The sequence below is a fragment of the Arvicanthis niloticus genome, chromosome 10 (assembly GCF_011762505.2).
Source record: "Arvicanthis niloticus isolate mArvNil1 chromosome 10, mArvNil1.pat.X, whole genome shotgun sequence".
Taxonomy (NCBI): Eukaryota; Metazoa; Chordata; class Mammalia; order Rodentia; family Muridae; genus Arvicanthis; species Arvicanthis niloticus.
This window is the reverse complement of record NC_047667.1, coordinates 45,408,187-45,434,210: the sequence shown is the minus strand read 5'-3', so window position 1 is coordinate 45,434,210 and position 26,024 is coordinate 45,408,187. Positions and strand designations below refer to the sequence as shown.

General features: G+C 41.2%; 1 protein-coding gene across 2 annotated transcripts in view; it reads right to left on the bottom strand.

Moving 5' to 3' along the window:
• Positions 1-26,024, bottom strand: part of Astn1 (astrotactin 1) — a 305,388-nt gene that overhangs the window by 146,194 nt on the left and 133,170 nt on the right. Inside the window, exons 3-8 of one of the 2 annotated variants that reach the window (XM_034513161.2) lie at positions 21,817-22,210; positions 19,900-20,046; positions 18,805-18,912; positions 14,210-14,359; positions 13,088-13,255; positions 3,936-4,020 (exon numbers count right to left, since the gene is read on the bottom strand). In XM_034513161.2, the coding sequence (XP_034369052.1) occupies positions 3,936-4,020; positions 13,088-13,255; positions 14,210-14,359; positions 18,805-18,912; positions 19,900-20,046; positions 21,817-22,210 (1,052 nt within the window). Of the gene's footprint in view, positions 1-3,935; positions 4,021-13,063; positions 13,256-14,209; positions 14,360-18,804; positions 18,913-19,899; positions 20,047-21,816; positions 22,211-26,024 lie in introns of both variants that reach the window. The other variant, XM_076941440.1, reaches the window with a different exon arrangement.

Below are 26,024 nucleotides of genomic sequence, written 5' to 3'. Positions count from 1 at the left end.
TATGTGCAATGAATTCTACTATTGTATAATCTTTCACTTGGACCTCTTCAACTGTGCAAGCTGGAGCAGCTGGCTTTACCATGTAGGTCAACACATGAATATCTCAAACTGCTTGATTTCTCCTGGGCACTTCTGGCAGGACAGAGGTACCAGAATTATTGTAATATAAATATTTAATAGACTCTAGACATAAGCTCTCTAATTATCAGCCATTCCCATCTATTTGTCTACTTTTACCCATTGTGCTAGCTTTTATTCATTTTAGCTTTTTCTCCTGGCTATGTGCAAGAGACTTTTAAACTAAATTATCTTAACTACGTATCTACCATTGCTATAAACCCATGGTCCTCATGTCTCTACTCATTAAATAGAACAATTTAAAAACCTGACTTCTCCATGAAACTCTATTACAGTTCTTCAACCCTATCTAAGTCACCACTTAACTCTGCTCTCATTGACATTTGCTCAAAATCTTTCTCCTGGTAGGTCTCAGAACAATTTGAAATTGTTCATTACATGCCCATTTTCCTATGTGGACTATTAGTTATTCCAGAACAGAAACTCCACCTTGCTTTTAGGCATAGTAACCACACATGCTCTTCACTTAGAGAGTAATGGGATGAACATTTACTAAATGTATAAATGAATTGAAGAGTAGATGATAGAACATAAGGGTGAGAGCCATATTTTTAAACATACTGGCTCATTCCTACACACTCTTACACACTGTACAATCATACAGATACTACTGATTTATATGTACTTATACTCACACATACACTCTATACAATCATACAGACACTACATAGTTATACACACAGTTGTACATATTCTCTTATACATACACACACTGTTCAATAATACAGTCACTAAATGTTTACACACACACACTCATACACTGTCCAATCATACAAAACCTATATATTTACATATACTCACACATACTCACACTCTCTAACCATACAGACACTATGTATTTACATATACACACACTCACACACTGCCCAATCATGAAGACACTACATATTTACATACACTCATACTCTCAGCTACACATACACATTCACACACTGTATAATCATACAGATAGTACATATTTACACACACTCAAACATAATTACACACACACACTCACAGACACACTCACACACACTCATAGGACTGTAGGAGCTAGAGCAGGTAGCCGCTGCCTAGCGTTTCAGATCTAACTCATCTTCCTCACAGAAGCATCCATTTGTAACATTTTGTATGAATGTCCTTGATTAATTTTCTTTTTTTCTCTGAAAATCACAAATGCTTGTTTTGCCACCTTTACCTTGCTTATCAACCTTAAATTCTCACAAATGACTTCAACCATTAGTGGTCCTGGATTTGGGTTTTGTGCCTAAAATAAACCTACTGCAGTTCAAATGTATGCCATATCAGAATGTTAAGAGGAAAACGTAAGTACTCCTTATGTGGGCTGTTCACCTTCACCTTCTAGAACATTAAATGAAAATTCCAGGAAAATCAAACTTAACATTGATTTTCCCATAACGCTCTAATATGTATCATCATTTAGAAATCTGTCAGGCAGTTTTCAGTTCAAATGATAGTCTTTACATTCAAACCAATTTCGATTAATTTGGGGAAAATCATCTAAAGAAGCATTACATTAGTTTGGTACCCTGTCTTAAATCACAATGTATGGCATCTTCTACTTTTCACTTATGGTTTTATTTCAGGAGGAAAACTGCATCCATTTGTCTGGCATTGTATTATAAATATAAATCCAAGCTGCTTGTCACTCCTGTTCCAATGTCCTCAAGATACGCACTCCTTTCCATCCTGCTAATAGTTGTTCTGTAATTTTATTATTGTCTACAATGAGGCCTCATAGACAGTGACGATCATAGAATAATGGAAATTAGAGATGGAGATGACAGATTAGGTGTCTTTGTCTATTTCCTGGGGCTAATGTTCTTGTCAGTCTGCAGCTCAGTGCTTTAGTCTATTTTGTTCCTAAGGACAGCAATGCTGGCACCTCTACCATTTCCCCCTGAGGCTCTTGTCTGTATCCTAAGACTGTCTCTACATCCAGCCATAGGGAATAACAAAGGCTTTGCAATTACCAAGTGAAGTCAGGCCCATCCTCACACAATATGTCTACAAGGCTAGGGATGTGGAAGCTTGAGCGATTAACTACCAAATCCAATCACAGGCAGAGGGCCAGGCCAGATCACTTAGAGCAAATGTGAAATGATATCTCGTAGTTGTTTTCTTCAGTGGCGAGATTGCAGGTTATGAGATAAAGAGCTGGTTATCCATCACCTTTTACAACTCAGTAAGAATCATGGTCAGCTAAGATTCTCAGCCATCACATAAGCCAAAGGGCTGGCTCCACAGCAACTGTGCAAACAACTCAGAGGGAATGACAATCGGGGGGAAATGCAGAATTTAACCAGTGAATGCCATTCTATATTCATATCATACTTGACAACATCTATTAGTCTATCCTCTACTTTCTTCTCTAAATATTTTCCTTTATATTTTTTGGGTTGCCTACCTGCTAAAAGCTCACATTCCATACCAACCAAGACATTCTTCATTCTCACTACCACAACTCTCCTGGCATTTAGACTTCCCTAACTTTTCTGACCTGTGATCCAGATTTCCTTTTCCTGACTTCATTTACTCTTGTCCTTATCACTTAACTTCGATTGGGTTCCAGAACATTTGCCCTCTTCCACAGCAATGGGCATCTATCACACCTTGACTAGTCATCGGCTGGCTAAGTCATCAGAGTTGAGTTCTTCTCTCCCCTTATCATAAATCACTCCCTTGGACTCCTCGATCATTTTTATTGCTCTTCTCCAAACTCTCACCCATTTGTCACCATATTTATTGCTTTGAGAGTATAGAACTGCACTCAATATTCTAGGATCTCATCAGGAGATCACGTACAGGGGGCTGATGATTAACCCAGGAGTGAGAGTTTCTAGGGCAATGTCAGAAGTGACATTGGTTTTTAGGGGTGTTTGTTTGTCTTTTGTTTGTTTTTCATGTTGTCAGGTTGCCAACAATCTAATTTGCAGTCCAACCAATCACTCACCCACATGCCTTTGCCTTGATTTCCTTCTGATTCTCCCAATCCCATTGATTGTTATTATTAGCTAGCATTTATTGAACCTTCTCTTCATTTGCCTAATGCATAAAGCAAGCTCTTAGAATTCAAAACAAGACATAAAAACTGCTTTTAAAATCCTCACAACACAAGACATATAGTGGTGATGATTCCCTAGTGATACAGTTGGCTAATTTCATTGACTAATCGAGTTAAAAACCTACTAACATGGTAAATTTATATTATGTATATTTTATTACAGTACAAACATTCAAAAATGTAAAAAGTAGATAAATTAGCTACTATTCTGAAGTCACATGTAGTTGTGGACAAATAAAAGTCATACAAAGAAATGGTAACTGGGCATCCAGCACAAACGCTCTTCTTCAGTGCCAAGTACTTCCTGAGTCTGGTATGTTACTCCTGCTGACCATGCTGCTAGAAACTTTTTTTTTTTTTTTTTTTTTTTTTTTGATTCCCGTCAGTCACTCCAAAAGCTACTTCAGAGACTGTCTGGCTTCATGTGTCTCAGGCAATTCTGCCTGAGGAATTCTCATGGATGGAGGTGAAGTAGAAAAGAAGAGAAAGGCAACTTCGTTTTCAGATCTCAGCTGGAGGCTGCAGGGCTACGAGTCAGAGGTGTCATTTCCTGACTCGTAAATGGAGGAGAAGGTGGTATGGCATGACTATGGATAGGCATGGTGACACTTTACTACAGACTGTTCAGAATACAACCACCCATTAACTCTGCTTCTTTGTGCATAGTTGCTCCCATGATGTCTGTGTGAGAAAGCAGTGACTTGGGAAACTGCCAACTTGTCATCTCACTTACCCCTGGTTGGTCCCCCATTCATTCCGAATGCAAAGGTGCTTGTGGACAGGATCCTTCATGTAGCCTTCATAGCACAGACATTCCCCTTAGGGTCAGGGTAAGAAGAAGAGAGAAACACAAGTATATCAACTACCATATCTGTAATTAAGTAAGTTAATATTAAATGAATAGATTAAACTCAGACTTCAGTAATAGCACACATGATATACATAATCCCATTGTGTCCCAATGCCCCTTTCCACTGCCCTCATGAATGAATAGCTCCATTTTCCAATGCAAGATGATTTTATACATTGAGGTATCTTCTGAAATCTGCAAAGGACCTAGGGTGTGTGCTAGGTAAGCACAAAGATCAGCGAGTCTTTGAGGAAGGGGACACTTCATGTTCATTTTCTCAATTCTAAGGTACTGTAAGTCAAGTAGCAAATAATGGTAAATGTTTGAAGTCTACACTCGTGAACTGTTTGAAGTACTTCTAAGAATCTGAAACTTAGGTATTGTTACTATATTATTCTGATATGAAAAGCCGAAGGTTGACCAAGTTATGAGACTTGTCAGCCTCTCAAAAATGACACACTTACTACTTGAACCTATGACTATATGACTTGAGACACTATCACTACGCCACAGTTATTCCACAGAACGGCCTTGGTAATTCAAGGAGGTTGCAAAATCCTCTTCTGTTTTTGTAGGAACTCCAGTTTTTTTTTTTTTTTTTCGAGTGGAAATGTCTATCTTTTGAAGCTAGTAAACAAGTATGTACAAGCCTGCATGGTTCCGACTCTTCCTACTCTTCCATATCATTTGTTTTATAGGAGTTGGGTTTTTTTGTTTGTTTGTTTGCTTTATTTTTGTATACTGAGAAGTCCCACAACCTTCTGGAATTGCATATTTGATTTCCTATTTGAGGTATCAGTCTTTCCAAGGCAGGGTCGCATGGCCTTCCTTCCAGTTAAGAAGCAAACTTGAGGTCTCTCAAAGGATTAGCAGCCATTGCTCTGTTGAGTACCTAAAGACAATAGCTGTTGCTTCCTGATGTGTCTGCTTGGTGCTACTTGTCTCTGAGCCATGTGCTATGTTACACTAAAGCTTTTGCTCTTAATCTTCGAAAGGCTGGTTTTTTAATTTTTAACCAGTGCAATAATGAAGTGTGACTTCTCGAAATTTGTAAATAACAAACTCACAAAGGTGTCAAATCCTGAGGAGACAATATGCATCTAGTCTATTTATCTCGTAAGGAAGGAAAACTTCAGATGGATATAAATAGAACAACAGCTTTAAATGCTATTTCCTCTTTATGAAGATAAAACTTATTAAAAAGTGAAGGGAATGACTCCAATAAAGAAGAGTCTAAACAGTGTGAGTGGGGCAATTTTTGTTTTAGATTTTTGCTCATGCATTTTAAAATCTACCTAGAAGCTATTGCCACTCGTGGCCTCTATACCAACTAACAGCTACTTGACCTCCATCCCAAGCATATTCAGCTCCATGTACAAATGCCCATGGAGCTTAAAGTGAAACATCAGAACTACAGCTTGAAATTAGGTGGCCAGCGATAAGACCATCCAACGATGGCCATTTTCTGATAAAAAGGAAAGAGAAATAAGATTTCTAAAAGCAGGTTCTAGAGCCAAGTAAATGGAGAATAAGGCTTTATGCTTTTAAGAATTCCAAAGAAAGACAAAGCCCCAAGGATAAGGTTGATCTCAAACAGATACTGTGGGGATTAATTGTTTGTCTTGTGTTGTGGCAAACAATGAACAAAAGCAATTTATGGGTTATTTTGGCTCATTCTTACAGTCTTTCATAGTGGCATGGTTGCATCTACAACTAAGAAGTGAAGGATAATGAATGCTGGTGCTTGCCTGGCTTTATCATTTTATCCAGTTCAGGACAGTAGCCTTTGCAATAGTACCTATTATATATATAAGACAGGATATATATATATATATATATATATATATATATATATATATATATATATGAGAGACAGGTCTTCTTGCCTCAACTTCTTGCTTCAATTATCCTCAATTATCCTCATCTAAATAACCAGCACAGGCACACCCAGAGGTTTGTCCTTTTATGTAACATTAACAATCATATTAACCATCAAACTATGGTTAAAATGTTAAATAATTAAAATGTTTAACCTGAGAATATAGCTCAGTGGTAAAGTGTTTATTGTTCAATTATAAGAATACGAGTGTGGATTCCCAGCATCCATGGGAAATCTAGGCATGGTAGTGAGTGCTTGTAACATTAGTTCTTGAGGTGGAGATAGGTGGGAGTAAAGAACACAATGGTCAGCCAATATACCAGAAGGGGTGAACTCTAGATTCAATAAGGGACCCTGTGTCAATTTTCTAAACATATATAGACAATAATAGAAGATAACTAAAGTTGATGTGTGTGTGTATTCGATCTATTTATCTATTTATCTATAGCAATACCCACAATATCAAGATATCTAAGCCAATTAATGGATTAAATGCTCAACTGTGTCTTTTCCTTTTGGAAATGAACTCTCCTGATTGCCCACCTGGCCAATTAGACAAGAATAGGATGCTAAGAAGCAAAATGTATTAATCATAGGAGAGTACCAAGTATATCTATCTGATTCTCAGATTGGTCTCAACTGGACCTTGGGATGTACTTCAGTTGGTAGAGTGCTTGCCCAGCGTGTTGAATCTTGGGTTCAATCCCTAGCATCACGTAAACTAGACATGGTAGAGAATGCCTGTAACCCCACCCAGAACTAGGGAGGTAGAGGCAGAAGAGTCAAAAGCATAAGGTCTTTCTCAGCTACATAGTGATTTTGAGTCCATCCCAGACAACCCGAGACCCTGACTCAAAAACAAAAAATAACAAAAACACAAAATGAGAATAGTCTCAGCTGGACACCTTGTCTGGAATTAAGGATTAACAATAAAAGAGTATCTTCTTCTACATTTGATATCTGCTTACCACAAAACATATAAAAATAAATTCAGCAACAACTCTGAGTTCAAGCAGAGACCTATTTTCCTAATGACGTAAATACCTACCATTTGTACAGTGCATTTACCTCCTCAAATTGCCTTCATGGTCATTATCTCCACATGATGCTTCCATCACTCATTACCATGTGGGGACACACTGCTGACAACAGATAAAGCTTTTCCCCATATAATGGCATATGCCACCCTAAGTCAGAATCGGGAATTTTCAAACATACCAGGCTAGAGTTTGGGGATATCCAAAATCTGCCTCTCAACAGATCCTCATTTCTGGAATCCACCAAACTTTTCTCTTCCTCATTCTCCTCAAACCAGTTTGGCCATATATACTGCAAGGAGTTCAGACTTGATGAGAAACGTTACTATAGAAACCAACTGCTAAATCTTGACTTCAAGAGGGGTTTCATGTAAGCACAGACTCCGACTGTTAGCTGTGAATTTTAAAGACCCCACAAGGGTGTTGGATGCCCTCCTAAGCCGAAGTGTTACAGTCTCTGCATCTGCTGTGACAGATGGCAGGGAACACATGAGGTGCTGACTCTGTGGTGGTGTACATAGGAATCCAACAGAAAGACGTGCCATGGCCACAGAGAAGTGCCCAGCTAGGAGAACATAACACGTCACAGAGGCTTCTGGAGCTATTGTGTGGATCACACTGTCAAAGAAGAAAGCCCTCTGCAAGAGTGCAAGGAATAGACCTCTATGTGTACTTTTGTTTGGTACCAGGAGGACATCTTGAGCAACTTTGCATGGTGATTAAGACCTTTCATCATTTCCCATTCTACAGTTGCATGACTGAGTCACAAAACTCACCTAGGGATTAAGATTTGTTAGATTGTAAACCCATACCAAGGCCCTTAAAAGCCCTGAGTTATCACACAGTTTCAGATAGTGGTTGGCTTTTTAATTAAATAGGACTGGTTGTCCCTTGTCTAAAAAGAAAATGTTCAACCAGAGGTGGGTAATATCAAATTGCCTAGTAATTCCCTACTACTGGAAGTTAGCAGAAGAAAGCCATGGCCAGAACTGAATGACCTCCATGGAACTCTGAGAGAGAAGACATGGAACATGCTAAAGCTTATTCCCAAAGGAAGGTGCTTTCATGGAGTAGCAGAAAAAAATTTGGAGTGAGTATGCAATCCAGGTTATAGCTGAAAATGGGAACTGAGCTCTCTTGTTAAATTGGGTTAAAAATTCCCAGAGAATAAGAATGAGAGAGAGAGACAGAGAGAGAGAGAGACAGAGAGAGAGAGAGAGAGAGAGAGAGAGAGAGAGAGAGAGAGAGAGAGAGAGAGAGACTGAGGTAGTGGCACAGAGCAAGCAAAGAGGTTGAAACTGAATCATCTGGAAACCTGGCTGATACTTTTTTGGTTGTGTTGCCCATAAAATGATCTGGAAAGAAAGGAATTTTGAGAACATATTATATAGATATTAAAACATTCAAGTTTGAGTTTTCTTGGATGCCTGCGCTCCTTGTAGACATAAAAAGGTTACATATCTTGAAAAAGGCAGTGGAGGCTGTGGCCAGAATGGATGCGGTTGAGAAATGAAGCAGGTGTCGGAGGCCTCCAAACTGCTCAGATGGCAGAACAAAGGCTTGGAATGAGAAGACAGAAAAACCAATGAGACTGCATAGTCTGTCATCAGAAAACAAAGTGGAAATGAACAACCACAAAAAGTTACCCTTTGAAATCACAGGTAGAGTCAGCCTATGACAGGATCTTGCAGGCACCAAGCCTAAGCCTTAATACTTTGTGATTCTCCAACTTGACTGGAGATTCTCTTGTGGTTGGGGGCAGTCTGGTAAGGTTGGTAAGATTAGCAGTTGGCAGAAGGCCTTGTCAGAAACTGAAGCTCTCAACAGCCACCCGAAAGGAAAGAGAATAACCCTAAGCCTTCTATCTAGGTGTCCTTCCAGAAGGGCAGCATGGGAAGAAACATTACAAAATGACCAGAAATGTGGTTTCTGGTATATGCATTCTGACACAATATATTTTGATATGTACTCTGAGTTTACAGTCCAGCTGGGCTATTAACTGAGAAAGGGTGTTAAGCCAGTTTGTTAACATCTCTCTAAAGTGGAGATAAAACTACTGTCTGCTTTGTAGGGTTGTGCAGGGAGCTTTGATTGTCTAAGCAAATCACAGTGACAATAACATGATGGGCTCCTGATAAACCCCACCTAGCACAATTTTTTTTTTTTTTTTGCCAAAAACCTTTTCCCACACATTTTCTTTCCACCTGACATTACAAAGCAGTAAGGAGATAGTCCACAGTGTATTGTGTGAAGTCATCAGCAAATCTGAACCTAATTACAAGTATCCTACATCTTCCCCAAACTAGGTACTAGGACTGACTCATCCCAAGTTGATACCCGCTAGGAGAGGATCACAATGCTTTGGAGAGATTACAAATGGCAGGTATGAAGGTCTCTCCTTTCTTAAGCACACTCACATATAACGAGAAGGTCTGAGGAGTTGGGGTGATTATAAGCACATGTGCCAGTCTTGGTTTGCTATTGTCCAGCCTGGTCTCTGAGCTCTGTCACAAAGTAACATGGTGTTAGAATATAAGTGGAGAGGAAGGCTGGAACTGGAATCAACCAGCAAGTTTCCTATAGCCCTGATTCTTTCGTAGAACTTCATATATCTTTAGAAGTTCTAGAATTATGATGGGCATAGAGGAAGAGGGCGTATAAAAGGTTTCTCCCCTTTGATTGTTTTGTTCTTCTTTTGGTATATTTATAGCCGATTGCAAACTCATGTGCCTAAAGCAACATTACTTCATTATGGGCCAGAGGGGCAAAATATGGGTTCTGTGGGGGCTAAGATTAAAGTAACTACAAAGTAAGTCTCAACAGAGCGATGCTTCTTTCTATAGGCTACAAGTAAGAACCTGCTTCCTTGCTTTAGATGGTGTCTGCATGCCTGGTTCCCTTCATCTTTAAAGAATACAATAGCTTAATGAATCATTCTTTCACCTTAGCACTTTGACCTATTTTCCCTTCTACTTTTGAGAAGTATTGTCATAGCACTGGGACACCCAAATAACCTAGGGTAATCTTGCTTTTGTGACATCAGTTGTTAGGCAATTTCAATTCTATGTGCTATTTAACCTTCCTGTGCCATGCAACATCACACATCTACAGATTGTGGGGAGGAGGATGTGTGCATCTGGTGGAGTAAGTCCATGTTTCTGTCTCTCACACTTGGTATTGTGCAGTCCCGTGCAGACGATGTGTAAATACACACTTAACTTTGGGACACTTTTAGGAAAGCTGCCTAAGGAGTGCTCCAGGCATCAAAGGCTGCTCCTTCGCAGTGCCTGAGCATCTGTGTTTGTGTGCTTGTGTGTTTATGGGTACGTGTGTCTGCGTGAAAAAAATACACAAGTGCATTTGCACAGCCCTATGCATCCATATGGGCAGACCCCTCAGCTCGGCTGGGAAAGCACATGTCCCAACACTCTGACATTTCCAAGTAAGCTAGCTGGAGGATTGCAAAAAATAACGTCGACTTGACTTGAAGCCAATTCCCACACTCAGCTCTTTAGAGAAAGGCTCCTAGGATGGAGTGTGGGAGGCGATAAAGTTTCTTAGTGATGAGCGTGTGGGATGACCACATCATCACATGTGCAGAGAAAAAGCAGCACAGAGGTGGGTGGGGTTCCAATCCCAGCATTGATGAAAATGAAAGGCTCCACAGCATTGTTTCTCAGCTGCCATACCAAATGAAGATGTCCTTTAGCTCTGTTTGCAGGGCTTGGGTTCTTATGTTAGTATCCCTTGTGACTTTCCAGTTGGAAATTCATTAGTTGTTAGAGATACCGGGAAAACATTTGCAAGAGAGGGGATTTCCACATTCATTTTGTAGGAAGGATTAGAAATTAGAAATCTGTAAGAGGCTAGAGGGTAGAGATATGAGACTTCTCTATAGACAACCAGCGTCCTGGCATACCCGCTAGGAGCGTTCAGTTCAGGTTACCTCCTAAAGAGTTGAGTGACAAACATGTCGGACCCAGCATACCTGAGCAGTTGCATTTAACAACCTTGTTTTTGCTCTGACTTCATGATAGGCTAAACATAAACTCTCCTTATCCATTACCAGGGGACTCTAAGTAAATCAGGCCCAGATAATCGAACGTTATGTAAAATAAGAAGGCAGCTCAAGTCTAACCCTCCCAAGTGTAGAACAGCAGTCCCCTCCTTTCCACAAGCAATTGCAGGCCCTTGATTTCCTTTCAAGGCCAAGAGGAAACGTGTTAAGCTCCTCTGGAGATCTTGTTGCTCTCAGAAGTGAGTTTAACAGCTAAGATTGTCCCAAATCCTCCTAATCCTAAGGAGCTGGAGAACGAGGGTACCAGAGACCAGCTCTGCTACATGGAGAGTTCCCACCTCTGAGATGAGCTCTTTTTAATTTCTTCCAAGCACACTAGCTTTTGGGCATAGTGCACAGCCCATCTGTTTGGTTTGGTGTTTGCCTGACAGTGTAGGAGGGACAGCAAGCAAGCACCGTCTTAGACATCAGATGTTGAGAGTGCTGTACTTTCTCTCCCATATGGGGACCTAGAATCTCTGTGATGGGCCCACGTAAAAAAATAAGTTTGAAACCTCAGAACATGAACTTTAGATGTCACAGTTACCTGCTACTTTCTCAAAGGGACTTAATAATGGATTACAACTAAATACAGAACATATGTCTTAGGCTACATCTGTAGAAAGACCTTTCTGAACTGAACTTTCTGAAGATACACCCCACCCCTAGCCTGTCTGAGGAGTTACACATGACAAAGATCTTGGGGATTTGGTTCATGACCCTTTCCTTTGTTCTGTAGTGTTACACTTCTTCTCCAGTAGGGTTTCACCAGTGGTACTCTAGCTCCTAAAAATTCTTTTCGTAGTCACTAGGATATATGAACTTATTACTATGGCTTAAATGTGAAATTTTGTGAACTACTTGGTCCCCAGTTGGTGGCACTGGAAGGCCACTTTTGGACATGAGGGTTAGTTGGTAGGTGTAGGGCCATAGAAGTAGAGGTAAGGACCAAAGTGTCTAGGCTAGCTCCACTTTCAGCTAGGCTCTCTGACCCATAATGATGTAATAAGCCATCTCCCTACTATATAGAACCCTATATACCATGCCTTCCCTTCCAGAATATACTGTTTCCTTCAGCCATGAGCCAAAATAGATCCTTGCTCCTCTAAGTTGTTTCTGTTTAATATTCTGTCATGGTAATAAGAAGAGTAAACACACTTCCTACCACAAAAGTGCAACTCTACCCAGCACAGAGACCTGGGCTCCTGGGCATGCAACACTCAAGGAGGGAAACTGCGCTGCACAACTCCTCTTCACAATGCATGAAGCTGGGCTTCACTCAGACCTACCCTAGTCTTATGCGACGGAGTCACACACTTAAACATGTCAACAGCCATTTTTTAGTGATCCATTTCTAAAATTCACTGGAAGCAAAATAAATTCCTATGTGCCCCACTTTTCTTTGCTGAGAGGTTTGTCTTAACAGTATTTATAAAAATTAAAAAAATCTAAAGCCTTCGAAATTCAAAGCAATGAGACTGTTTAAATGAGCTATGGTACAGATGTATAATACAACAACGAGTGACCATTAAAATGTTACTGAGCATTTTGATTATGGAAAAGTCTTATAGAATATTAAGGAAACAAATTCAGGAAAACTCAACTAGACTTCCTATGCTTCCAGGAAACCTTTAAAAATTATGCATAGACTAGTAATGGAAAGAAAGGACATGAAGAGTTTTAAATTGTTTATCTAGGAGACAGAAATAGAGATGATTATCATTTTCTTCTATACTACTTTTTATACTAAACATAAATTAATTTTGCAATCATAAATAGATAGTCACAGTAGCTAGAGGATGACAAAATGGACGATTGAAGTTATTCCAAACTGGCCTTTGCAGAGTAAGGCTGTGGTTAAGATTCTGCCCAGGTTTCTGCTGGATTATTGCATGTTTTTATGCTCAGTGACTCAACCACATGGTGCTATGCATGCATGGTCCACGCTTGAGATGAAAAAGGGACAGCAGAATTGGGATAGATGGTCTGAATCTCAAGAGAATGATTGCAAAAGGCATGCGCTCTCTCTGACAGTTACCCGCTGCCCGGTGCTCCCGCCTACCAGTTTCGGGGTCACATTGATGTTCACAAGGGTCCAGGAGCCGCCGGGCACAGAGGTCCATGGCCCAGGGCCCGCTGGAGTTCTGCTGAGAGAAGAGAACCACTTGGGCAGGGTTCAGCCAGTCACTGGCATCCAGCTGGCTCCCCTCCAGCAGGATGAAGCGGCTCCCTACAGGGTGACAGAGAAGAAGCATGTCTGCAGAGGCATACACAATACATGGGCACAAGTCCCCAGAAGCTAGGCACATCCTAATTCAGGATCATTACTTCCACCAGTCCTAGCCTACCATTAGTACCAGCACAAGGGAATGGCAGATGGAAGTCCTGCAGTCATATTGACTGCTGTGAGGCCAGGGACATTAACCCTTCCAGCCATATCATTGCCTACTGCCATGCCTCATCTCATATTGCTGGAGTGCTGTATTCCTAAGGGATAGAGGGACAGAGTGGCTCTGTGGTGGCCATAGCATGGCTCCATCAGACCCAGTCACTAGGCATTGGCACTGGTCCAGGTCTTCACCTCCTATGAAACAGCAGGTCCACCAACACGGTTGAACATGCCCCACCTGTTTTCAGCCTTGCAGCAACAAAGAGAATAGATATTAACAAGTCAATTAGATGCTGTGGGCCTGAATGATTCAGGGACTCTTGGAATCTATGGGAGTCCTTTATTATTTTGGGGTCCCCTGCATGAAGGTAAATTATTACTTTTGAGGTCTAGGTTTATAACAAGTTAATGCAGTTAACAGTCTATCACCTGAACAAAACAAGTCAAAGCATGGCCGATCCTTTAAACACCTCTACTGCCTTGTTAACTTTTCCTTCCTCTAATGGTAAAAGACCATGATGTCCACACATCTATAGCCACTGTGCTTTGCATTTCTCTACAAATAGGGTATTATTTACAGACAATGTGCATAGAATATTGGAGATGACCTGTTAAGTTTTTCATTTGCTCAATTTCTGAGATCATCTGTGTACAATCTAGCCATAACCTCTACCTTATGTTTTGGGGTGTATCCCTCCTCCCCACCATAGTGAACCCTGGTTTCTCCATCTTTTGCTCAGCTTAAAAACCACCAACTACTGAAGAAGCAGTTCCATTCTTGGCAGATGAGCTCACCATCAGCAATCAAGTGCTCGGGGACGTGTAGGGTGATTTTGACAACAAGAGGGCAGCTGACATGAGAAGAGCACACGAGGCCAATCACGCAGCTGGTGACACTGATCAGGGTCAAGGTGGTCTTATTCACAGGACTTCTGGGAGAGCCCACTGAAAGCAAGACAAAAGCAAACACGACATAGTGGTAAAAATCCAGGCACTGGTCATCTGACTTGGCCTTCTGCCAGCAAACAGAACCCACAGGGGTCAGAACACATCTCCACTGTGTGACCTTAGGAACGATGCTTCATTAGGGACATCACATGACCAGATGAAGTAGGAAGGAACTTGGCCAACTGATGGCCCTCACAGTCAGTAGTGCTGAGATGAGTGCAGACTCTTCCCCAATTTGTCTGGGTCAGGTTTACAAGAAGCCACAAGGGGGCATTTCTCCCTCTGCCTCCCTAGCTGAGTTCAAAACTTAGAGGCAAAATTGTTTGAACCCTATAGTGCAGGCCCATTACTGTTCACAGAGGGAGCTGTAAAGACATTCTCCTATGGTGTAAACCTGGGTTTCTGGGGTGCTTCCCCCCATTAGAGGAGCATGTCCTTCTTCTATGGATGGGCAAATGATGCTGTCACACCAGAATCCTCCGCTCAGCCTGGACACCACTGGAAGGAGTGGTTAAGCAAAAGCTTGCTTTGCTTATCTAAAAGGCTTAATTTTCTGCCGATTTTGGATGAAGTGGTGGTAAGCAGAGGGAACTTTTGCTGGAGGCAGGATGCATGTGGGAGGGTGAGAAAGCAAGACAACAAAATGTAGAGTTCTCCTGGAAATTTCTTACTTATGTTAATATTTATTATGGATAGCAATATAAGTCCCATTATGAAAGGACACTGTGCTATTGTTTCATTTTAAACATTTGTCTCCTCATAATATACCCATGAGCCGGCCCAGTGACTATCTACTTCGCAGAAGAGGAAAATAAGTCTCAAAGAGATGGCCATAATTGTGACAGCTTACACTTATGAAGTGGTCATCATGTATCAGGGACCTGTGCTGAGAATTCTACATTGATCATTCACATCACTGAATAACAATGAAGGCAGCACCAAGCAGCTGTCCTGAGAGGCTGCAGAGTACGGCCAGAACCAAGCAGTTATAAAGGTTAGAGCTTTGGGAACTGCTGATCTCAGGAAACACTGAGATGAGTTTGGTGGCCAGGACCAGCTATCTATTAGTGTTCAGGGTCTCCCAAGGGGCTGTGGAGCGACTTGGGAGAAGAAAGAGATGCAGAGGCTGCTGGTAGCCTCTGGTTCTTGCAAGTTGGAGAGATACTATTCACACTAGTCTCTTTACAGCATGTGCTAATCCTGAGCTCCAGAGAAAAACCAGTTCCACCATTTTGAAGCAAGCTTTATTAAATATTAAATACTGACTAAGAAATGGACTTTGGTCAGGACCATTCCCTAGAATTTCCCAGCTGAATGGCCCTGAGACCCGTACTGCAAAGGTTTACGAAGACAAACCTACAGGCCATGGCACTTTCCCAAGAGGCTTTGTTATTTTTTAAGAACTACATCTCCCAGCATTCCAGGAAGTTACCTGGTCCTTAGGCAAAATAATGCTTGCAGATTAATTTTGTGTATACATATGGAGTCCATTTCCTCACACTTAAGGATCAACTCATCTCAGTTACAATATCAAATCCACTAACAGAATACCCTCCAGCACTAAAAGCTACATATTGCAAACTATACCTGTCCTGTTTCTCAAACCCAGTCTCCTGTCTGATCTCTTGTCATCGGATGGCTTTCTCAACTCATACAACTCCATTTGGTCCAATTCTTTCCCTGTTTGCTCACAAGACACATTTCTTTTAACCACTGACCCTTTAAATAGAAGATGTTTTGTTTTGTTGTTGATGTTTAAGTTTTCACCTCCATTCTCTCATCTTACATTAGGACTCAGACAGTATCTGTGTCACCCTCATAGACATGCCCCCTGGCTCTCAGCTAGCATCTACACTGCCTCAAGAGGAGAGAGACTCCACATAGCACAACTCACTAGCTAACTCGGCAGATCCAAGACCTTTGCAGTCACGACCATATTCTTCCTGGATTCTGCTGACCCTTTGGCTTTCTTTCCTGAACAATCCACAAACAGGCACCCTAGACTTTACTAAAAAAAAAAAAAAAAAAAAAAAAAAAAAAAAAAAAACTATGTTTCAGTTTTCTCACTAGACCATTCCTTCCATTCCAGTGACTTTGCACAGATTATCTCTTCCTCCACAGAAGGCCATTTTGTCACCTTGTCATCCTGGTCAACACCTATGCTTCAACAACAGCTTCCTGAAAACACTTCCCTGAAACCTTCAAGAACAGATTCTCACTCTTCCTTGTTCTTCTAGCCCTCCGTGCACCCTGCTGTTACAGCTCTTATCGCACGATGTCATCACTGTTTGCAGGCACTTGCCACTGCCCTCCTGTGATCGCAATAACTTGCAACTGATATTTTTGTCCCTTTCCTCTATGTCAACCCATAATCTAGCATCCCTGCCTGCCTTCACATTTTCCAGTGGTTTCCTATTTGTTTACAGAGGCAAATGCAATTGTAGCAGTGCAGCAAGTTTGTGCTTTGGTAGTTAGCTTATTCTCTGCCTTCATCCTTACCTTCCCTATGCTTGTTTATATCCTGGCTGGAGCTACAGGCTCCTTCACTTCCTTGACAACCACATTGCTTGGAGTCATCAGCAATTTTTATGTACTACATTCCTCTACTGAAATGTTCTCACCTACAATTTCTTTTTTCAGACATTCTATACATTGCTTATGTTTCAGTGCTAACTCTTCTTTATTGCCTCCTATTGCTGCCATGTAGAATTAAGTGTTATCGCTTCTGAGTTCTTGTTTTGTTTATTTACATTATTAAATAAAGCCTTATCATTCTGCCATGCTTTCATGTTTCCACTACCTATCATAGAGGCTGACCCATAGGAGTTAGGTTATAAGATGCTTTTGCTGGTCTGATTGATGTATTCAGTCCAATTAAGCAGACACTCACACACATATATTATAGGCAAAATCCTTTAGTAGGCACTCTGAAAAAATAATTATAGAAATGCTCCACCCCAAACCACTTACAGTTTAGTTAATAGTGGTAGACAGGTGATGCATTACAGGGACTTGGAAGTTAGAAAAACAAATCATGCTATGCTGTAAAGTAACTAACTCTAACCCATCACCAGGGGTTTTCTCAAATAAGACTTTATTAAAACAAGACACAATCTGCTTTGATACAGCCTAGATTGTGTATTTGTTCTATAAAGTATTTTGAGCACCAAGGGAGAGAAGGGTACTATTATCCACATTCTAATGTCAGGAAAAATGAGACTCTACAGTTAGGCAATTAAGAGCCCCACTGGCTCATCAGAAAAAAAAAATGGCAAGAAAAACTCGAATGCTACATACTGAGAAGCCTACAGACACTGGAATACAGAATGAAAACATCTTCCTTCTTGGAGGTTCGGGGAAGAATACAATCTGCACGAAGAGAATTTTAAAGAAGGTAGGGCTCAGCCAACATGTGTGAGTTCTGAAAGCCACTGGTTAGACATTGTTTGGAAATGCTACCAGGTTATATCCACACAAAGGTGACACAGTTGACGCTATTCATGTATCTTCCACAATGTCTCCAGGAGACTCTGTTTAGTATTCTTCAAGATGGGACTCTGTAAAAACTATAGACTGCTATTGGGAAGATTGGGCAGTGGCAATGAGGATTTCATAGTACTTTAGCAGTTGCCAAAAGAAATAAAGAATGTAATCCTCACAGAAGCCTTCTGTATGTGTTACTGAGTAGTCATTCAATATGTGAGAATGTATGTTCAGAGGGTCTACGTCCTGATGCAAAAACGCCACACAGGAAGGAGATCTGAGGCTCACCACTGTTGTCTGTAGAACACCATCAGAGGTAATTGCAACACCAGGAAGGTTATAGTATCACCTACAGTAGCAGGAGCCACAGCTGAAGTCAAGGATGACCCTGCAACAATACATACAGATGCTGCAAAGGACAGATGTGTCGGTGTAAAGAACAAATTAGCTTAAACTGTGCCAGGAGAAGTGAAGGGTCTGGAGGCTTAGGTCTCAAGATTCTACTGAGTAAAGACTTAAAGGCAAAAGAAAGCCATGTTATTCTCAACTCCTAGATAATTCCTTATTGGCCATGCCCTCCTATCCCAGGCTAGCTCAGTCTCAAGGCCAATGCAGCTTGAATAGATGACGAGCACGTGTATTATTCAGTTATCAACCTCCATCCACTTTATTTGTCTGAATAGTAAAACATGACTTCTGAGTCTTCCAGAAGAAATTGAGAGTCTTCTGACCAAGAAACAGCCTTTCAAACAACATGGAAACGTGTTTGAGAGTGCCATTATCTGGGAGAGATGATTCTCACTCTCACCGAACCCTAGGCTCTCCATTCTTCCTGGGAGGAAGCACCAGCTGAGATCCAAGCATTCTTCCTGTTGAAGTTGGCTCCAGTCCACAGAGCCCTCTATGGCCCCTGTCTTTCCCACCTGCACCCCACTTATACACCTTCCCACTCTCCCTACCTCGACTGCGCCTCCGGCTCCGAGACGGGTCTGTGTAAAAGGTCAGCTGTGGGTCATTTTCTGCCTCTGTGCTGGAGTCCCCTTCAGGGTTCAAGAAGGCGGAACCAGCTGAAATGAACAGAGAATCAGAGCAAACATTTTCATTTTGCATGATGCAGAATCATAGGATGAAGCCTAATTGGGAAATCAATAAAAACGAGAATGACTGACAGTCTGAGAGAGGTAGCCGAGGGGCTAGTACTCCTTGATACCGAGACTTGTTGAAGAAGCAGACATTTATGAGAGCAACTGATAGTGCTCTGATTCCCTCCAGAGAACATGGTTCCTGGATGAGGGACTTGTTTGGCATCTACTTGTCAGAGAGGACTTCCAGAGGTGGGACGGTGTGGACAAAAAAGAAAGGGAAATGTTCCATTCTGCTTGATAGAAGACCAGAATTACATCAGAGCAGAAGGACATTATACTTCTGACTTATTCCTGATTCAAGAATATATACAAAGGAATAAAAAACGTAGACAGACATATGTGAAGGGGACGTGTCCTGTGAGCCCTCTAAAACAGAGACAAATTTTTCTATTATTTGATGTATATACCCTCTGTCCTTTTCTGATACTGAAACATGTAGAGGTTTTAGGCTCCCTTTAAAATGGAATTGAGCCATATCTTGATTATAATCTCATTTTCCTCCTTGAACAGGTGGGCAACTTTCCATATTAAGAAATAAAGATCTTTTAAAATGACTACATGGTAAATCACTGGACATTAGGCAGATATGCCTGATAGTCATCTGATTCCCTGATGGCGGGCATCTACACAATTTCTGGTTTTTAGCTTGTTTAAATGTGATAAGCAGCCATTAACACACATCTTTGCACACTTGTTCAGTTTGCTCCTAGAAAATATTCATGCCCATGACAGTACTTAATCAAAGGTTTCTGATATTAAATTTTGGGGTGAGTAGCATCTATCTGGCCTCCTGAAGGTTGTGCCAGACATTTATAGCTATGTGTCACAGTGTATGTAGTCGGTTTAATGGCCCCATTTCTGCCCACATTCTGGAACTCATCTGCATAACTTAGAACTAGACATGGGTACCTCTTGCTTTATTGTTGATCCTCTTTCTCTGGCTGCTGGAGGTATGGGAGAGCAGAGTGGCTTGCTGGTGGTTGGAATCCACGGGGCTTGTGGCTATGATATTATCTTTATACTTGTTCATCAGGGAAAGCTTGGCATTGTCACTTCCTATATAAGGAAAAATCAGGAAAAGAAAAAAATAACAGAAGAGAAAAGGAAAAACATGAAGGGAAGTGAGAAAATCTGCTTGAGCTGAGTAGATGTGTCCCAAGAATTGAAATGAGGAACATATAAAAAAAGCTGGTGGAAACGAAGACATTCCTTTCTGCTTTCTAGGGGCTACAAAGTTACAGGAGGAGTGAAGTAAGAGGATTACCATTGAAAATCCAATTTAGCTAATTCCGTATTGATAATGTCACTGCTTTCCACCCTTTGGCTAAACACAGAATACAGTTTTTCCTTCTGGAAAGCACTGGGTTTAGCAGAAATAGAATCTGTGTGCATTCAGACAGAATGTGGCCTGTCTTTCATCACAGACTCCACCATTCCTTTCTGACTGAACTCTAGCTATTGCATGCATTTGTACAATCTGTCTGTTCCTTAAAGAAGTTTGGGATTGAACCCCCAAGTACCAAATGTCCATCCTGTGGCCTTGGTGCTTTGTGGAATATGATACATGTTAGAGAATCCTCCTTCCTACTCTCAGATTTTAAAGTTTCCAGACATTAAATTGTATTGTGAAATGATTATTGATATAGGTCATCCTCCAGATGCTAAATAGAATTTCCATTTCCCACTATGTGATTTCACTCTTTGCAGCCTCACAGAAAGTCTGTGCATCTTTAGCAGCATGCAGTATTGACTGTGTCTTCCTCAAAGAAGGTACTGGGAAGTACCTTGAGGATCACTGTTGAGATGCTGTCTTTTAAGATGTACTTATTCATAGCAGTTTGAAAGAGAAAGAGGTGGGCTATCTTAAAAAGAACAGATCTTCCCTCTCTGCATGTTTTTGACCCTGATCTTGTTCTGCTGGGTTACGGCCAAGGCTGTCCCATCCACTCTCTCAAAAGATATAGCTAGCATCTAAGATCTGATGCTTTGATTAAATTCTTTCATTTTATTTGGAAAAAAAATGCATCCTGTGTAGAGACTACAGGATCAAGGGCTACATAATGCAAATAAAAGACCCAAGGCCCACATCTTATGAGGCAAAGAGAAAACCAAACAATAAGAACTAACCAAATGAAAAGCAGATAGCTGAGGACCCTCCATGTTACTAAAGAATTAAGTTGCCTGAGTGAATGTGTAATACACAAACAAGTCAAGTCAGTTTCCTATGCTGCCTCCTTACATCCTAGAGGGCTGCTCAAAGAGGCTCTAATATACTTCAGCTACATGTAAAGGCATCTCTCTGCTCCCAAGATGGGTGGAAGTGGAAGTAGATCCAACTTACACTATGATTTTTCTCTTATGAATTAGAAACCCAGTACAGTTATCTAAGGAAATGGGTTGTTTTTACATTTTTTTTAAGGCTGAGAATTTCATAAATGTATAGAATGTATTTTGATCAGACTCACCCACTTTTATTCCTCCTATATTCTCCCACATAGTTCCCCATCCCAACTTTATGTCCTTTTAATAAAGTTTCTTTTATATCCCAGTGGTGCTGTCTGTATGTATATGGCTGTAGGGCTGTCCACTGGAGCACAGGCAACCTACCAGGGGTCACACTCATAAAGACGACTGGCTTTCTTCCAGGAACCATTAAGTGTTAATAGCACCTCAGTTGGGGTGGAGCCCATGAAACAGTTTTTTTTTTCCCCATCCAAACAAAGGCATTGGTACAGCTTATTGTATAACAACTATTGGCTACCCCCCATTTACTCTTTGGCTCCCTGAACAAGGACTAAATAGCCCCATCTCTTCTTCCATTCCTACCTGGTGTGAGGTCCATCCCAGACTTCTCATTGCAGCCTTGTAGGGAGTCCAAAGTGCGTGTGACTTGACTGGCAAAGTCCTCCCCTCCATTCATGCACTCCCTCTGCAGGTGGTGACGCAGGTCTGTGATGTCATACTCATAGCCATCCAGGATAGGTGTCTCCCGGATGCTCAGAGTGCCACTGGAGTTGTGGCCCTGCACACGGGCATTGCGCAAGCTTTCCCGCCCATGGCCTCCAATCAGCACAGATGGGATGTAGTGGATCTCATTGGCTGCCTCTGCACTGGCACTTTTCTGGGGCTGAGGAACCCGGCGACGTTTGCACCAGCGCCTGCGAGTGTACAGGATCATCACCAGGCACAAGATGGATAGCAACAGAGCGATCATGCCACCCTGGAAAAACAGGATATCAGATGTTTGCACAAAGAAATGTAAGCTTTTCCCACAGTGCCATGGGTCTATCTGCTAACTCCATTCATCACTCCTGCATTAATTCATGCACTCAAATGTATTGAGCACTTACAGGAAGCATCACTCAGCATCTAAGGGACACTCTGTAGACACTGGTGCTTAACAGTGGAAAAAAAATGAGAAGATGTGGTTTCAAGACATGCATCATTCAAGGAATCCAGTTGCTGCTGGCTTAGCAAATATTTGAGATAGAGGGTGGGGGGTATTGAAATTAGGGGCTTTCAGTTGCAGAAGCCAGAGAGAGGGTTTGTTTTTTAAGGCAAACACGCTACACATAAAGCTGCTTTGGGGCTTTCTTTTTAGCAGCCAGCATGGGGTGGCATTGAGTTTTGTATCAATTCTAAACAATCAATCTTAGATAGATCCTAACACTGGATACACAAATCAATAAGCCCTATCAGTTCTAAAGCTCAGGTTTCTTGTCAGTACAATAAAAAAGTCGCCAGTTAACTGCTTATGATGGTTGCTAAGTATCAGGATAAGTAATGATGGAAAGTGGCCGGCACAATACATCACACACCATCAAGGATCTGCTCAGCTGTCTCCATCAGAATAAGTGGCGCAGCAGGGAAAACCGTCAACCCATTTACATCCATCAGAGTTGAGTAGCAACTGTGTGAAGAAGTCCCACTGTTGTCACATGCCTTGGGTGGCAGGGACTCAGTTTAGTTTTGTTTCCATGGAGGAAAGAGCTGATACCACAATTTAGAGTCAGACTGGTGGAGGAGTTTCCTCCTGAACCCTCAACAACTCAGAGACCACCACCTCAGAGGCCAGTTCTTACAAGTCAGGACAGCACCAGCTGTCTGCTGTAGATAAGGATACGGTGTTCATTGAAGCTGAACAACTGGCCCTGACAAGTCCAAGCTGGGGTTTGGAGAGGTGAAGAGGGCCTCCTATGCTCTTTCCTCTACAGCACTCCAGGGGTATAAACCTTCTGGTACACAGTCAAGCTGATGCCTTTATTTTGGCCAATATCCTTTTTAATCTATTTCACTAGGTCAAGTTGTGCCAAATGGTTCTCCTCCTAACCTTGGCTCTAGCCACTGCCAATCTACTGCATATTATAGAGTTAAAAGTCCCTATCCTTTCCCATGGAGTCCAAGCTGTGTAGATGGATCAAGAATATTCCTGCAAACAAATTTAAAGGTTTCTCTCCTTCCTCATGCCCCCCCCTCTAGTGTCATGATTATGTTCTGGATTTATAAATACAGTCTCCCAGTAAATTTTCCTGGCTATCCCTCCATTTGCCACCATCTTTGTGAGAAAAGGACATATAGACACATATATGCAAACAAGCACACATATATACACACTACCATGTTCAAACAGGCTACACAAGGAAGCAGAGAAGCACACAGTAGAGGCATTTGGTAAGACATACTAAGCCATAAGGCTTGCAGGGAACTTAACTTTCTGCTTTTCAAGTCTTTCTTACTTTATTTTGAGATAGCATTCTTCTGATGCAACTTCTCAGGCAAGGACAGAGCGAGTAAAGCCATTCTGGTTACATAGGGTAGAAGTATAAAACCAAGGATTCTAGGTCCCCTTAACTGCTACATCCCTTGCAGTCCATACTGAAGACTCTCAGACTCACAGAACCAGACCCTATCTACAGGACACTGCAGTCGACTGTATAAAACCAAGCCCTGAGCTAATCCACAGACTGTAAGCATCTGTGTACGACCCAGTAGCTTTCAGTGGAGCCGTCAATCATCTTCATGGCAGAATAGATGGACTATCTTTTCTCTCACCCCAAACTAAAGCTGCAACAATAGGTAATTAAGCCACACAGAAGGAATGACTTCCCAACTGAGAGAAGTTGTCAGACATTGAATTAGGCTACTGAAAGCCAGAGGTAATTTTATTCCCCAAAGAGCTATAAGAGCGACATAAACATCAATCCCCAAGGAATGGTTTGAACACCATCTTTCTAGCTCACACAGGGTTCCTTAAGAGTCCCTCCACCCTTCCTTACTAATTCTGCATACAGATGATCACAATAGAGTTACAGTGAAATCCAGCCCATAGATTCATTGCCCATATCACTCAATAATAAAACAATACCAGCTGTTCATTAATGGGTGCTTTTACTATATTAGACAGTTGTTCACAATGCTTAAAGTTTTAACTCTAAGAGACAGAGTATCCCTACTTTTTTTTTTAAAGGATGATGCATGGAAGTTAAATAATTTGTTCAAGGTCATGCAATGTGCAAAATTAGAAGGGCTGTAGTAGAGCCCTAGTGACTAATTTCAGACCCTATGTTCTATCTATGGAGGGAGCAGGGTGAAAGGATGTGGCGCAGGCATATGCAGAGGCCAGAAGTCAATGTTGGGTGTCTTCCTTTATTGGTAGTCATCTTATTTTTGAAATAGGGTTTGTCTATGGACTGTCTCGCCAGCTACCCGCCCAGCATCCTCCTGTCTCTGTCCTGCCCTGTGCTGCATCCAGTTACAGAATCTCACCACAGAGACCCACAGTGCCTGAATATCGTGTGGTTACTGGTGGTGAACTCAGGTCCTTATGCCTGCACAGCACACACTTTATCAACTTAGACATCTCCATAGAGTACATCTCCCCCAGACTACAGCCTGGGAGACCAGTAGGCTTTAGTTACCATGATGAGCATTGCCCATAGAAACTGCTCTCTTCTGGCTATTCACACATTCAAAGGACAAAATGGGCAAACGAGGATGCCTGTATGTAGATCCATCCTAATTTCACAAATTGAAAAAAGAAACTAGCCAATGTCTACATCTAGCTGACCAGAGGTTGGAGGACCATTATCACAAAACAAAGGACTTTTTTCCAAGCAACTACTAAAACCCCAGATCCAAGATTATTTAGTAGAAACACAAACAAACAATAACTCTACACCTTTCTCACATTTTATCTTCTCCATGTTTAAAAGTGCCAGCAAAGTGCTATTATGTCCTAAAATTTAGATAAATTTTAACATAGAAATGTATGTGCTCTTTCAGCTTAGTAGACATAGAAAATCTCTATGTTTGATGCCCCCCTCATCTGATGAGCAGCCTATGGTGTTCAGAGAAGTTAAGACAGTGATGGAGTTGGGTAGGTGACTCTCAGATCCTTCACTTCTCATGAAGCCCTTTTGTTAGGGTCCAATACAATTAACTTATCATATAATAAAGTCCAGACATCCAACTGAAGATATCTTACATTTGTTTCTCTAAAACATACAGCCTATGAAAAGCTAGAAAACAAGGTTTTATTTAGCTAAACCTGTATATTTAGTGTCTTTGGTGTTATGTCAATAGAATGTTTTTTCACCTGAGAGGCAGTGACTTTTGATGGCCTCATCTCTCTAGTAATTGGTTACCAGTAATAAGCTCCAGCCAGCATGGGCAATTTACCTCAGTCATAGGGGGAAGGATTCTCAGGTCGCAAATTCTTCTATATTTTCTTTGCTCCCATAACACAACTTGGTAGCAGGTGTCTCAACACTTTGTTGTGACTTCCTAATTAATAGTGGATTATTATAAAAACAATACTATGTAAGATATAATGTTATATAATTTGTATATGTAATGTTATTTAAAATGAGATTTTGTGATCATAATAATAAGCTCACTATGTATAAGTTTTTCTGAAGAACTTACATGCTCTATTCAATGATTAGATACCAAGCAGAAGTATAAAGCCTCTTCATAATAAAAAAGACCCATGGTTATGTTTGAATTAGGGCATATGTCTAGAAAGCTAAATAAGC